Source organism: Pelophylax lessonae, assembly GCF_965119305.1.
Source record: "Pelophylax lessonae genome assembly, chromosome: 3".
In the NCBI taxonomy this organism is placed as follows: Eukaryota; Metazoa; Chordata; class Amphibia; order Anura; family Ranidae; genus Pelophylax; species Pelophylax lessonae.
Window position 1 is genome coordinate 625,329,155 of NC_138770.1, and position 16,108 is coordinate 625,345,262.

A 16,108-nucleotide genomic window follows, 5' to 3' on the forward strand; every position below is an offset into this window, starting at 1 on the left:
CCTCAAATCTTCATTTGACCCCAGGTCATTTCCAAGATCTGGGCAAGGTGCGTCCAATTCTGGACTTAAAGTTTCTGAACCGCTTCGTGCGGGTTCAAAAGTTCCGCATGGAATCCCTCTGATTGGTGGCCTCCCTGAGCCCGGGAGATTTCCTGGCTTCCATTGACCTCAAGGATGCATATTTACACATCCCCATTTACGAAGGTCATCAGTGGTACCTCCGATTCGCAATCGCGGAGAAGCACTATCAGTTCATGGCGTTGCCTTTCAGTCTCGTTTCGGCTCCAAGGGTGTTTACCAAAGTATTGGCTCCTGTCCTGGCCCTGTTGCGGGCGCCAGGGATTGCAATCCTTGGATATCTGGACGATCTCCTGTTAAGGTCGAGTTCCAGTGCCACTATGTTACACGATCTGTCAACCACGGTTCAGATGCTCCAGGAGTTTGGGTGGACCATCAATTTTCAGAAGTCGACATTGTCTCCTTCTGTTCGCCTCCCTTACCTGGGGATGGTTCTGGACTCCGCCCAGGCGAAAGTCTTCCTGCCGGAAGACCAACTCCGGACTGTACAGAACGAGGTCAGGTCCCTCAGGGACAACAAATCCTCATCGCTCAGGACCTGCATGCGGTCCCTGGGATTGATGGTGCCAGCCTTCGAGGCGATATCATTTGCACAGTTCCACACACGATCTCTGCAAGCGGAGATTCTGGCCAGGTGGGACAGGTATCCTCAGTCCTTGGACAGGAGGATATCTTTGAGCCACTGAGTCAGAGCGGATCTTCTGTGGTGGCTCCAGTCTCCGGCTCTGACGGAAAGGAAATCCTTCCGGCCGTTGTTATGGACGGTGATCACCACGGACGCCAGCCTGTTGGGCTGGGGTGGCGTTCTGGGCAATTTGTCTGCCCAGGGTACTTGGTCGGAGGAGGAATCCTCTCTACCGATAAATGTCTTGGAACTGAGAGCGATCAGACTATGTTTGCTCCGTTGGTCGGATCGGCTTCGGGGGGCCGCCCTGTGTGTGTGCAGACGGACTCCTTGACGGCTCCCACTACGGGACAATCTGCTGTCTCAGGGGCCGATCTTACATCCTGCTTTACAGTCGCTGGCTTTAACGGAGTGGCTGTTAAAAGCCAGGTCTTGAGAGATCGGGGTCTCTCGTCAGCGTTCATTCATACCTTGCTCAAGGCTAGGAAGGCCTCGTCCGGTAAGATTTATTATCGTAGCTGGAAAGCTTATTTCGCCTGGTGCGAATCGCGGGGGTTCCTTCCTCGCTCCTTTTTGGTGGCAAGGGTGTTGGCCTTCCTGCAATCTGGTGTGGACCAGCGTCTTGCACTGACGACTATCAAGGGTCAGTTATCTGCGCTGGTCATTCTTTTCCAGCGCCCCTTGGCGTCAAACTCCTTGATCCGCACCTTTATTCAAGGGGTGCGTCATCTGGCTCCCCCTAGGAGGGCACCCTTGCCTCCTTGGGACTTGAACTTGGTTCTGTCTGTCCGTTTTGCAACGTCCTCCATTTGAGAACATCCGGGAGATTCCTCTGCCTGGCTGTCATGGAAAGTCGCTTTTGTGCTGGCAACCACATCTGCTCGCAGAGTGTCGGAGTTGGCGGCCCTATCTTGCCGCTCTCCCTACTTGGTTGTTCATAGGGATAAGGTGGTCTTGCAACCTCGTCAATCTTTCCTTCCAAAGGTGGTGTCTGATTTCCATCTCAATGAGGACATTGTCTTGCCTTCGCTGTGTGTGAATCCTAAGCATCCTAAGGAGTTTGCCTTGCATTCCTTGGATGTAGTCCGGGCGATCAGGGTTTACCTGTCGTCTACTGAATCCTTAAAGTCGGATTTTCTTTTTGTCCTTCCTGAGGGACCTCGGAAGGGTATGTTGGATACCTGTTAGCTAAACTCCGAAGTGGAGTTTGAGTGCTGAGGATTCAGGCGAAAACGTAGTCAGAGATCAGGGCAAAGTGGTATCCAAACGTAATCCAAGGAATGGTCAGGCAGGCAGAAGTCATACACAAGCTGGCGGTGAAGTACAGATTCGGCAGGCTGAAGAGGGGTCAAGAATACAGGCAAAAGCTTATACACAAAAGTCTATCAAAGAGCAAGCAGCACACCCAGGAACAGGAAGATATTCCTAACAAACCGGCATTGAGGAACAGGAAGTGCTGCTTTTTGAAAGCTGAGTAAATGGTACATTGATCACAGCTGGTTAAATTGTACATTGTTTGCAACTGGCAGCAGGTGGAGCTAGTGAGTCCAAAAGTAAAGCATCAGGCTGGAAAATCGCTGCACAAACTCCAGAGCTTTTTTGTGGCACAACAGATAAGGCTGCAAGCTATGGAACAGGGAAGCTCCCGGTTCAAGGACACCCAGGTACATGACAGGACCCCCTCTCCAATGGACCCCTCCGGGGGCCTAGCAAGGCTTAGCAGGAAAAGAGGCATGAAAGTCTCGGATGAGAACAGGGGCATGCAAATCTTTAGCTGGAACCCAGGAACGGTCTGTGATGGGGTATCCTTTCCAATGAACCAGATATTGTAGGCCACGACCCCGCCTTCTAGAATCCAGAATCTTATAGACTTTTAGAGACAAACTCATGTTGTCCATCGACAAGAACAGGAGGAGGTAGTTTTTGAGTTCTGGAGTAACGATTGAAGATTGCCCTTTTAAGGAGAGAAACATGGAACACAGGGTGTATCCAGGGTGAGGAGGGCAATTTCAACCGATAGGAGACTGGTCCGACTCTAGCAATTACCCTAAAAGGACCAATGAATCGAGGGCCCAATTTGGTAGAGGGTTGCTTCAGTCTTATGTATTTGGTAGACAGCCAAACTCTGTCCCCCACCGCATATGGAGGTATATGGCGTCGTCGTCTGTTGGAGAAACTTTCATATCTGCCTGCTGACTTCCATAGCAATAAGCAAATCTTTTTCCAGTGTAGCAAGATATTCTTCACCCGTTTATCTGCTGCTGGTACACCAGATGAAGGCTGAAATAGTGGAAAAGTATGAGGGTGATAGCCCAATGCTGCATAGACTGGCGTGGTATGCAGGGCACTGTGCCAACGAGAGTTAATGGCGAATTCAGCCAAGGGCAAATATTTAGACCAATTGGAGTGTAGCGAGTTGATGTAATGCCGAAGATAGGTTTCAAGGGTCTGGTTCATGCGTTTGACCATCTGTTTGCGGGTGATGTGAGTAAGAGAGTGAGAGCGTTACTCCCAGTTTCTTACAAAACGCTCTCCAGAATCGGGAAATGAACTGAGATCCGCGGTCTGAGACGATATTGGTAGGTATACCATGATGTTTCACAACATGAGAAAGGAAGAGGGTAGACAGAGCTTCCGCTGTAGGTAATCCAGAGAGTGGTACAAAATGAGACATCTTTGAAAAGCGGTCCACTATAACCCATATAGCAGTCATGCCATCAGATTTGGGTAATTCTGTAATGAAGCCCATAGTTAAATGGGTCCAAGGCTGGCGAGGTGCAGGAAGCGGTTGTAATAGCCCAGCAGGCAATGTGCGAGGTACTTTATTAGCAGCACAGGTTGGACAGGCAGCCACATAGTCTGTAACATCTCTTTTCATATGAGGCCACCAAACATGACGCTGCAAGGTCTTAAGAGTGATTGTGATATCTGGATGACCAGATAACACTCCATCATGTGCCCAGAGTAGTACAGCTCTCCTGAGGCTGGGGGCTACAAACAGGCGACCTGTTGGTACCTTCAGCCCTTGAGGAACACGATTCTGGGTTTCCTGTAACTGTTGGGAAAGAGCTGCAGAGATCTGTGCGACAATCTTGTGAGGTGGAATAATGTATTGTTCAGTAGGTTGATCTTCTTCAGAAGTAACAAACTGTCTGGAAACAGCATCGGCCTTCCTGTTGACCAGGGACATAGGAAAGGACAAAATTTAAACGGGAAAAGAACAGAGCCCATCGAGCTTGACGTGAATTCAAACGTTTAGCAGTCTGAAGATGCAGCAGGTTTCTATGGTCGGTCAGGATAGAAAAAGGCTTTAGAGCCCCTTCCAGAAGATGTCGCCATTCGGTTAATGCAAGTTTTATAGCAAGTAGTTCTCGATTCCCAACATCATAATTCATCTCCGCTGGAGAAAACTTTTTAGAAAAAAATGCCACTGGATGAATCTTACTGGTCTTGGGTTGTCTCTGGGACAGTACAGCACCTGCTCCTACCTCAGAGGCATCCACCTCAACAATGTATTGGAGATCAGGGTTTGGATGCTGAAGAATTGGAGCCTTGCTGAACATACCCTTTAAAAGCTGGAAAGCTGATTCTGCTTTAGAGGGCCACAGTTTGCAATTGGCGCCTTTCCTAGTCATAGCAGTAAGGGGGGCAGCTATGGAGGCAAATCCCTTGATGAAACGCCTGTAGTAATTTGCAAACCCCAGAAAGCTTTGGAGTCCCTTCAAAGTGGTCAGTTGGGGCCATTGCAAGACAGCAGAGAGTTTCTGTGGGTCCATTTGGAAACCGACACTATTTATGATGTATCCAAGAAAAGATATCTGGTTTTGATGGAAACTGCATTTCTCAGTCTTTGCATAAAGGTGGTTTTCTCTCAGCCGCTGTAATACTTGCCTTACATGTGAGCGGTGCTCAAGGTGTGTCTTGGAAAAAATTAAGATATCATCCAGATAGATTATCACAAAACTGTTACTGAAGTCATGAAAAATGTCATTCATGAAACGTTGGAAGACAGCAGGAGCGTTAAAGAGTGCAAATGGCATAACCAAATACTCATAGTGTCCATTGCGGGTGTTGAAAGCTGTCTTCCACTCGTCTCCCTTTCTAATTCAAACCAGATTATAAGCCCCTCTGAGGTCAAGTTTGGTGAAGAGAACGGCTCCCTTAAGCATATCAAATAACTCTAGAATAAGAGGCAACCGGTAGGAGTCCTTTACCATGATCTGATTTAACCCTCGATAGTCTATGCATGGTCGGAGACCCCCATCCTTCTTTTCGACAAAGAAGAAACCTGCCCCTACTGTAGAAGAGGGTCGAATAAAACCTCTTTCCAAGTTGTCCTTTACATATTCCTCCATGGACTTTTGTTCAAGCAGAGACAGGGGATAGGTCCTTCCTTTGGGAAGAGGTGCTCCAGGGATCAGATTAATCGCACAGTCAAAAAAACGATGTGGAGGTAAAACCTCCGCCTTTTTCTTGCAAGACACATCTGCAAATTCATGGTATTCATAAGGTAAGGTAGGAGGGATGGCCGCGGAACCCAACAGACAACCAGAAAGTCTTGTGGGTCGAGTTAAACAGTTCAAATAACAGGAAGACCCCCAAGAGGTTAATTCTCCCTTTACCCAATCAAAGGAAGGGTTGTGTTGTAACCAAGGGTAGCCAAGGATAACAGGCAGAAGTGGGGAATCAATAAGAGACAGAATGATTTCCTCTTTATGTAGTGTGCCTACCTGAAGGGTAATAGTGGTGGTCTCAAACTTGAAAAGGCCATCTCCCAACGGTTGTCCATTCAAGGTGGTAATACTCAGGGGTCTAGACTTTGAAACAAATTGGATGTTATTTTCTTTAGCAAAATTGTAATCCAAGAATATACCAGCGGCTCCCGAATCTACAAAAGCCTCACAGGAGACAAGTTTAGAGGCTAAGTGGAAAGTTGCGGGTACAGTAATCTTGGTTTTGGAGGAAGTACTTGTAAGGTCTAACCCAGCTCCTCTGACACTGGTTAGACCCTGCCTTTTACTGGACGGGTTGGACAACCAGATAGCAAATGTCCTTTAAGTCCACAATATAAGCATAAGCCCAATGCACGCCTCCTCTGTCTCTCCGATTCTGAGAGTTGGAGATGGCTGACTTCCATCGGTTCCACAGGAGACTTGGATTCAACAGAAATTTCAGGTTCAGGCTGAGGTGGTGCTTGGAAGTTAGGGGCCAAGCGATATACCGGCCTTGGAATCTTACGAGTTCTGAGTCTCTCCTGCCAGACGAACACACAACTCTATGAAATTTTCAAGATCTTCTGGGGAGTTCTTATAGACCAATTCATCTTTAATGCGATCTGTAAGACCTTTACGGAAAGCTGCACGTAATGCCCCAGAGTCCCATTTGGTCTCAGCTGCCAGGGTACGGAACTCAATAACATACTGTGCCACAGTCCTGTTACCTTGTATGTCCAAAGGTGAGCACTCGGCTGCAGAAGCTCTATCCAACTTGTCAAATACAGTCTGAAGAGAAGCCAGAAATCTATCAGCATCTTGCAGCACAGGATCATTGCGTTCCAGGTAAGGAGAGACCCATGCCAGGGCTTTCCCTTTTAACAATGAAATTACAAATGTCACTTTGGCAAAAGAAGTACTGAAAGCCCCAGGGTTGTTACGGAAGTGCAAACGACAAATGTTTAAAAACCTCTACAGTCCTCGGTGTCACCACCAAACTTTTCAGGTAAGGGAAGTTTGAGGGGCACAGAAGAGGTGGATTGGATTGGAGCAGGAGTCTGGACAGATACAGAGGAGCCAGGCAAACAGGATTTTAGCATAGCACAAAGTTCATCTAGCTTAGGGTCCAGAGAAGAAATATGCTGTTCATGAGCTCCAATCAATTGTCCCTGATGCTTAAGCGCCTTAACAATCTCAGCAGGGTCCACTGACATTATGGCCTGTTTGTTATGTTAGGTACCTGTTAGGTAAAGTCCGAAGTGGAGTCTGAGTGCTGAGGATTCAGGCGAAAACGTAGTCAGAGATCAGGCCGGCAACAGATCGGGCAAAGCGGTATCCAAACGTAATCCAAAGAATGGTCAGGCAGGCAGAAGTCATACACAAGCTGGCGGCGAAGTACAGATTCGGCACGCTGAAGAGGGGTCAAGAATACAGGCAAAAGTTTATAACGAAAGTCTATCAAAGAGCAAGCAGCACACCCAGGAACAGGAAGATATTCCAAACAAACGGGCATTGAGGAACAGCAAGTGCTGTTTTTGAAAGCTGAGTAAATGGTACATTGATCACAGCTGGTTAAATTGTACATTGTTTGCAGCTGGCAGCAGGTGGAGCTAGTGAGTCCAAAAGTAAAGCATCAGGCTGGAAAATCACTGCACAAACTCCAGAGCTTTTTTGTGGCACAACAGATAAGGCTGCAAGCTATGGAACAGGGAAGCTCCCGGTTCAAGGACACCCAGGTACATGACAGGGTATGGCTGCGTCTGCGGCAACCATTTCTAAATGGATCAGACAGACGATTGTACAGGCTTATTCGCTTAGGGAATGGATTCCGCCCTTCCCTGTCACGGCGCACTCTACCAGAGCGGTGAGTGCGTCTTGGGCCTTCCACCATCAGGCGTCGGTGTCCCAGGTGTGCAAAGCGGCGATCTGGTCGTCGGTGCACACCTTTACAAAATTTTACAAACTTGATGTTGTGGCATTGGCAGATGCCTCCTTTGGCCGCAAAGTTCTGAGTGCGGCAGCGCCTTAGGGGAGACATGGCGTTTTTTTAGCCTGTCCCCTCCTGTTGGGGTTTTTTCCCCTGGTTATTTTGCTTTCCTGGGTTTGTTCGTTCCTGTTGAGCTTTCCTGTTACCCAGTGTGTTACCTTTCTGGTTCAGATAAGGTTCTTTTCTCTGATCTGGGTGCTGCGTTGCCTTTGAGACGGTTAGGTTTCCCACCCCTCACATCTACACTGCTTTGGGACATCCCAGTAGTGAAGACTGTATAAGTGGGCGGCGACTGTCAGAGGACATAAGAGAAAATATACTTTTTGTAAGAACTTACCGTAAAATTCTTTTCTCTGAGTCCTCTGACAGTCGCCGCCCCTCACCCCTCTTTTGGGGTTCATGGACTATCTACTGCTTGCTACCAAACTGAATTGGGAATGCTGCTAGCAGGGGGGTATTGGACCAGAGGGACAGCCCCCTATAGGTGTGTCTATGCAAAGTTTTTTTTGTGAATGTTTCTAACAGTCTTCTGCATAGCTTACTCCTGTGGATAAGACCAATACCCAGTAGTGAAGACTGTATGAGTGGGCGGCGACTGTCAGAGGACTCGGAGAAAATAATTTTACGGTAAGTTCTTACAAAAATTCTATTTTTCTTATGCCAAGGAACATGCTAATAGGAGGAGAGGGCAGAATGACAGAGTGGTGAGCTCATCAGTCTGCTGCTTCTCTTTTCACTGGCCAGTCACATAGTGAGGGTGGGGAGGAAACCTGTAAATGTTACTGCATTGCAGCAGAGAAAAATGTGGGTTCCTGCCATATAAGGGGTATGGTGGGCAGACCTGTTTAGGGGTTTGTCTGGGGTTCACCTTTACAAAGCTGGCGGACACTGAAAGAACCAATAAACCTCATGGGGAAGAAGAGATTTTGCAGGAATTCAGCATTAATTCTTTTTTCGTCAAACCAATTTTTTTTTGGGGGGGGGGGATTGCTGTATGAAGCCACAGTCCACGTTCTCCTTTCTCCTCTTTTTTTTTTTTTTTTGCTTTTATCTAAACTCATATAAAGTTGTCTCTTGCAATCCATTGAACAGGACACTTTCTCTCTCGTCTCACATCCTCCGCCAAGAAGAGAGATCTGGAAAGTGTCTGACAATGAGGGAAAAACTTCAAAGCAGAAAAACCCTTTTTTAAATTGACCCATTTAGTAAAAAAAAAAAAATCAGCTTATCCTTTTAAAAAAAATATATATATTGTTTATCTCCCAGACCACCCAGAAGTGGTTTGCAAACATGGCTATTTTCAAGGTTGTTGCTAGCTTTAAGGTCAGTAATTAGTGTAGCGTTGCTAATATTCCCTATGCATTTTATGCTTGAAGAAGTAAATGTATTAATTATGCAAAAATCCCACAAGCCTCGTGCTGGGATGCGGGAGTAGTTTGTATATTTTTATATGTATATCTGCACAGCGGCCTTCTTGGAGGGGGGAGGTGTTATCTTAGAGAGGGAAAGAAAGGAATACTGTAGATGGCTCTGAGGTCGGTCATAGATGAAACAATTTTTTTTGTCTGATCCAATAAAGATTTGGTCAACTTCCTCAAAGATATTTAAAACGTTTGTGCGAAAACGTCAAAATGTCACTCAATTTTCACATGTTTAAAAGCAATCTGATTTATCAACAAAATAAAAAAAAATCGACACAATTGTCAGTCTTACCAAAAACTGAAATATAAGTTTTTGAAGATGTCAGTGAATTTGCACTTTTGCAGCCTAATTGGGATAACTCCTACTTTCCTCCAGGTATTCTGGTTTTCCACCACGCTCCAAAGACATGCTGGTAGGTCAATAGCCTTTTATCCAAATTGGCTCTTAAATTTGCATCGGGGTGGATTTGATTTAAATCATAATTTTTAAAGAGCAACTGTCATCTTTGTCCTGCAGCGGCTCCTCCTCTGACCCGCTGTTGACTCACTAAGTCCCGTTCACTTTAATGGGATGGCTGGTGATGCTGCAGTGACACGAGGATGTCCGCTAAAGGGTGGTGGATCTGAAATGACAAGTGCTCTTTAAAGCAGGGCTTGACAAATTGCATAGCATCTAGGAAGGAGCCAGTTTTTTTTAAATCCGCTGCCCAGCACCCAGAACTGCATGTCCGGGATGTTGGGCAATAAGAATTGCTAACGCCTGGTGCCAAGTGATGAAAAAAAAAAAAAAATGAAAATGGAAAAAAATAGATAAGTGACACTGACGAGACTGCGCTAATGGGCAATAATGAGGTGGCGCTGACAGGGTGGCACTGGCACCCGCGGGTGGGCCACATGGGAGGATCCCGACCACTGCTGCTTCCAGTTGTCGTGACCTGGCGCCTGGGTTTTGTCGAGCCCTGCTTTAAAGTAAGGACCTATTCTTGCTGGTAGGTAGTGTGGAATTGTGTGAATGCATCAATGCAGTGCATGTGGCTTTTTACCTCAATGCATAGGATTGCATTAAGGTAAAAATTCTTCTGCCTTTAGAACTACTTTAAAGCTTACTTGGTAGAGAGGCTTTCCTTTTTCTAGTACACTGATGGGCGCTGACAGGGTGGCACTGATGGGCGCTGACAGGGTGGCACTGATGGGCGCTGACAGGGTGGCACTGATGGGCGCTGACAGGGTGGCACTGATGGGCGCTGACAGGGTGGCACTGATGGGCGCTGACAGGGTGGCACTGATGGGCGCTGACAGGGTGGCACTGATGGGCGCTGACAGGGTGGCACTGATGGGCGCTGACAGGGTGGCACTGATAGACCGCACTCTCAGTCCACTCAGCGGCAGTAAAGAAAGGGCGACTGATAAAGCCCAGCTGTCAACCTGGGAAGATGATGTCGAAGGTAGACAGGCAGTGAGAGCAAGCTGCGCTTATCACAGCACCATCCACCAGAAAGCACTGGTTTTCACATAGGAGCGTGTATCTCACTCCAGCAGGCCGCAAAGCAGCAGCCTCAATTATTGGCCAGCCCGACGCTAGTCCGCGCACCCGCGGATGGGCCACATGGGAGGATCCCGACCACTGCTGCTTCCAGTTGTCGTGATATGGCGCCTGGGTTTTGTCGAGCCCTGCTTAAAGTAAGGACCTATTCTTGCTGGTAGGTAGTGTGAAATTGTGTGAATGCATCAATGCAGTGCATGTGGCTTTTTACCTCAATGCATAGGATTGCATTAAGGTAAAAACCCTTCTGCCTTTAGAACTACTTTAAAGCTTACTTGGTAGAGATGCTTTCCTTTTTCTAGAACACTGTATTATTATGCTGACAAATCTCCTTATCAGTTGTAAACTCGATTTGATCCCTGTCTGTCCTAACAAAAGGGTTTCTTGTATTGTGTATTAATAAGGGGGAGGTCAGTGTGCCCCCAGTCCTATATTTGGACACTCACTGTGAAATTATTCAGAGTAGTTTGCAGTCCGCCAGAGGCCAGTTCCAAACAAGCATCACAAAGGTAAACATTTTTTTTAAATTATGTTGAATTTTCCCAAATATAATTTTAAAAGTGGAAATACACTTTAAGGCACCTGACTGTTTATTCTATCACTTGGGGAATTTTATTTGTGAGAATTCTGTGCAGAGTTCCTAGGCCGGTATGCCTGTTGTCACCATTTTAAGCCCTCCCTCAACTTTGGGGATAGAACAACCTCACCTACTCTATGGCTTTCCATAAGATTTTTGGATATGTCTGTGGAAATCTACACCCCTACAGCCAAATTACCATTTATGTGGTGGGGCAATAATTTTGGACAAATAGGCCTGGCTTGCAATTCATTGCAAAGATGTTTGGGAGGGTTGTGGCTCTGGCAGGACAAATGAGTTCCTCCATACCGAACTCCTCAAACCAGGTCTTTATTGACACAGGACCTTCCCCCAAACAAGAAAGCCCACTGTGTCTTTATATGCTGTAGCAGTAACTGTACCCTAGTACACACCTGACCTCGGGGTCCACATACTTTTGGTTATTTTGGTTATTTAGTTTACTAGAGGGTATCATCAGCTCTGTAAAGGAGTGAATGACATATTGGAAGTCTAAATTGTTTTCTTACATAGTACTGCCTTCTGTCAGTAGACCAGTTCAGTCCTCTAATCCATCCCATCTGTGTCCCTCCAGGGTAAAGCTTACCGGGACCAGCAGCTGATCTTCCTTAAGGACCACCTTGAGAGGTTTTACAGGAGTCGAGATAGAAAGTGGATCATCTTATTTCCAGAAGGAGGCTTTCTCAGGAAAAGAAGGGAAACAAGCCAGCTGTACGCCAAGAAGAACAACCTACCATTTCTTACGCATGTCACCCTGCCAAGATTGGGAGCTACGCAGGTTATTCTGAAGACATTGCTGGCGCAGCAAGAGAACGGGACGTTGAAGGGCGGGCATTCTCCAGTAGTTGGTAAGGCTTAAAGCCCACTTAAACCCATACATACACCCAGTGAAGTGACTGGCCTCCTAGATACGTTGTACCTGTTTTATCTGCAGTCTTCTCTTCTCTACATCTGTTCAAAGTGCTGAATCATAAAGCAAGACTGAGTTGTCAGGGGAAAAAAAAGGGGGCTGAGAGCTGAAGTTACACTCTGCAGAGTTTAGTGAGGAGAGCTGATTGGAGGGAAGGGACACTCCCCCCCTTGCACACAGGAACAGAGCTGAGGCTGTCAATCAGCTGGAGGTCCCTCCCCTGTCACCATTTTTCTCTTGGGGTCAGGAAAACCTGTCAGAAGTGATTAATGCTGATAGAGGAACAAAGTAGCAGCTGGAAATGGCATTTAGTGCTCTGGATTGAGACAAGTACACACTATAGAAGGATATGCTTTGTTCATATTTCATGTCTGAGGTTTACAACGACTTTAACAGTTTTCTTATTTCAAGCTGTAATTCTGATCATATAAACAGTTTGTTAGCAATCCCAGTAGCATTCGGCCACTTTTTATCTCCAAAATTATTTATCAATACATCCTACTGCTGTTCCTGGTTTACCAAAGTGGTAGCTTGATACGTGTGCAATGGAAAGTTTGTTGACTGTGGCTGTAGTTACTGTGTATATGGCCAGCAATGCCTAGTCTATGCACCGTGTGTTCATTATTTTCTCCAGGAAAATGTTCTGTCAAACCCGTTGTTACCATGTCCTTGTCACTTTTTCAGACATTGCTGCTTTCTAGAAGATAAAGAACCCCTAAGGCCTGTTTCACACAGGCATTGACTTGTATAAGAACAGTGTGAACAGAGCTTTTACAAAACATTTGCAGAACTTTTAGCAAGCTTTGTTAATGTACCATTTAGCTCTAGATTGTAAATGTTGATCACTGGTCGTAATGGGAGTGCTAATGGCAGCTTTCTTAAAGTGGCAAACAGGCTTCAGTATGCTTTTCAGCAAGCTTCAAGAAATGCTAGCAGCCTGTTTAAAGTAGCAATTAGCACTCCCATTAGGATCTGTCTTTAATGTTTACAAACTGGAGCTAAATGTTACTTTAACCACTTCCCGCAAACCGACGTACCTGTACAACAGTTTGAGGAACTGGTTGTACCGGGGAGATGCCTGCAGCCAGAGGCTTCACCCTGGTACCGTTTTTCAGAGCCGGTGGTGTTCACGGTTTGGCTTTTATCACTAGAACCGGGAGGACGTACCTGTAACAGAACCGCCGACCAACACTGTACTTGTGGTCTTCCATCAGTATACGGCTTACTCGCAGTCATAAACATAGATATCAAATCCTAGCCACCCTCATACAAAGCTAGCCAACAACTTAGCTTGTACAAGTTTTGGAATCTTCTCCTTGAACAGTTTCACACAGTTTATACACGCATGAGCACATCCCCCCTCCTGATCAAATTGCTACACACAGGTCAGGGGTTGCCTGACTACATTATCCTATGCAGATGAAATTGTATACAGAAACAGAATTAACCTGAACTAATTATCTGGACAGCACAATGTGAGGTCATTAACATTTAACAATGGGACAGGCAGACTTCACACAATACACATTATCTCAATACACAAACAATAGGGGAAGCTTGTCTCTGACATTGAAGGACATGGAACAGAAGCCAATGTGATTAGCTCTTTCAATGAACATGTTCAGAATCAAACAGGAAAAGTCCTCACATATTTCTCGAGATACATGGCTGACAAATATTTCTGTCCCACTTCAAGCAATTCAAACCATTAAGTATCTGTCTTTCACTCCCAGTGACGGGGAACACTGTGACAGTCCCCCCTCCCGCTGCTCTGGTCTTCCGTGCCACCAGAGCGACCAGCCGGCACGTCAGCTGGCTGGAGTCCCAAACAAAACCGGATTCGGCTTTGATCGGGTCTCCAATGTAATAACCCTGAAATTACGTCACTTCCGGTTTACTTGGCTGCCAATGTCGCCGATTTAAAAAATACAGTATTCAAAAACAATTTGGGGGTTTTGAATGCTTTTTAAGTGCAAAGGAGGGATTTAGGGTACCTATCACTGCCTATTACCGTCACGAAGGATGTTTACATTCCTTGTGACCGCAAAATAGTGATAAGATTTTTTTCTTTTTTTTTCGAAGAGACAGTGAAAAATAAAATCGGGAAAAATGTTTTAAAATCAAAGCTTCCCCGCGTGCTCGCACACCAAAGAAAATGCAAGCGTAAGTCACGCCCGCAGATGTAAACGGTGTTCAAATCACACCTTTGAGGTATCGCCGCGATCGTCAGAGCGAGAGAAATAATTCTAGCACTGGACCACCTCTGTAACTCTAAATTTGTAACTATTAAAATGTTTTAAATCATTAACAAAGTTTGTCGCCATTCCATGAGTGTGCGCAATTTTAAACCGTAACCTGTTTGGTGTCTATTTACTCGGAGTGACATCCTCTTTCACAATATAGAAAAAAAATTGGGCTAACTTTACTGTTTACTTTTTTTTTTAAATTTAGTGAAGTGTATTTTTTTCCCAAACAATTGCGTTTGAAAGGCCGCTGCCCAAATACCGTGTGACATAGACTATTGCAACAACCGTCATTTTTTCCTCCAGAGTCTTTGCTAAAAAATATGTTTGGGGGTTCTAATTTTCTAGCAAAAAATACTGATTTTACCTTGTAAGCAACAAGTGTCAGAAATAGGCCTGGTCCTTAAGTGGGTATCAAAGCTTGGTGAAAGCTCTGCAAATGCATTTTCAAAGCTTGCTGTTCACACTGCTCTTATACAAGCTGAAGCCCATGTAAAACGGGCCTGAGTGTACAAAACAAAATATCTAGAATTATTCAAGCCTCGCGGTTCTCCACCCAAAATAGATTTTTACACTATGGAAGGAACAGGGTGATTTAACACTAGGAGGGTTTCCCTTATTGATTGTGTACTTTCAACTGATTGTGAAGTCTTGTTTTAAAAAAGAAACATATTATACTTTCCTGCTCTGTGTAATGGTTTTGCACAGAGCGGCCCGAATCCTCCTTGTCTCAGGTCCCTCTTCTGTGATCCTGGCCCCTTCCTCCTGTTGAGTGCCCCCACAGCAAGCAGCTCACTCTGGGGGCACCCGAGCTGAGTCACAGCTCCATGTGTCCATTAAGACACTGAGCCGCGACCCGGCCCCACCCCCTCTTTCTCCTGATTGTTTGACTGGCAGCAGCGGGATCCAATCACGCCATGCTGCTGTCTCAGCCAATGAGGAGAGTCCCGGGCAGCTTAGAAAATCCTGCAGCATCGCTGGATAAAGATAGGCTCAGGTAAGTATTAGGGGTGCTGGGAAGGCTGCTGCACACAGAAGGTTTTATTTATCCTAAAGCATGATAAAAAACCTTCTGCCTTTACAATCCCTTTCAAGTTGTTTTCCTGGGATTGCAGTGCAAATCAAACATAGGTCATCAGATTCCTATATACATCAGGGATCGGCTCTAGGGATATTCTGAAGGATGTTTTTTTGTCTTGTTTTTTCCTTGCAGTATTTTTGTACCTATGCTTGGTGATACTTTGGTGAAGCATTCACTAGGAACTATATAACACTTCATGCAAACCTATTGACTTTTAAAACTACAAGCCTTGCTCATGGACTCCCTTTATCCTAACTTTTACTTGCTGGCTTGGACCCTGTATGCCTGTCCTTACGTCAAGAATGGCAGTCTCACTGGACAGTGTATCTGAGGATATGGATATATAATGGGTGGGCTTTATCCCTGCAGTCAGAGAAGGTAAGCTCCTAGAATCAGGGTGCATCTAAGGACTACCTAGACACAGAGGAGAGGCTTTCTTATCACTTTGTGGGAATTGCCCTTATGCAACATATTCAGTTTTACACCTACATTTTATTTTATCACATACGTATCCTTTATACTTTGGATTTTGTCACCCTAGAGTGCTAACGTGAGTCTGTGTCTGAGCCTTTCTTCACCGCTAACTGAAGGACGCAGAGGTCACTTGCAGTGTTCTGTCTGAAATACCTGAGCTGAGAACACACAGCAAAGCTTTTATAAGATTACCACATGATCACACACAGCTGCTCCAGCTTGGCCAGGAATTTATATCCTAATGCTATTGCCTGCCAGTAATAGCCTGTTGGGTTAACACAATTTTTCCGTAATCTCTTCGCGTAAAAAGTCTGTCCATGTCCCAAACTAATATAGTGCAGGACGTACACTTTATTGGAATCATTAGAGCTTTATTGATCTATTCTGGGGCCGTACTGACTGCAGAGCACCTAGGACTGGACTGCTGACGTCTCCCATA

General features: G+C 45.7%; 1 protein-coding gene across 1 annotated transcript in view; it reads left to right on the top strand.

Moving 5' to 3' along the window:
* Positions 1 to 16,108, top strand: part of LPGAT1 (lysophosphatidylglycerol acyltransferase 1) — a 267,682-nt gene that overhangs the window by 195,215 nt on the left and 56,359 nt on the right. Inside the window, exon 5 of the mRNA XM_082252478.1 lies at positions 11,536 to 11,809. Within this exon, the coding sequence (XP_082108604.1) occupies positions 11,536 to 11,809 (274 nt within the window). The remainder of the gene's footprint in view (positions 1 to 11,535; positions 11,810 to 16,108) is intronic.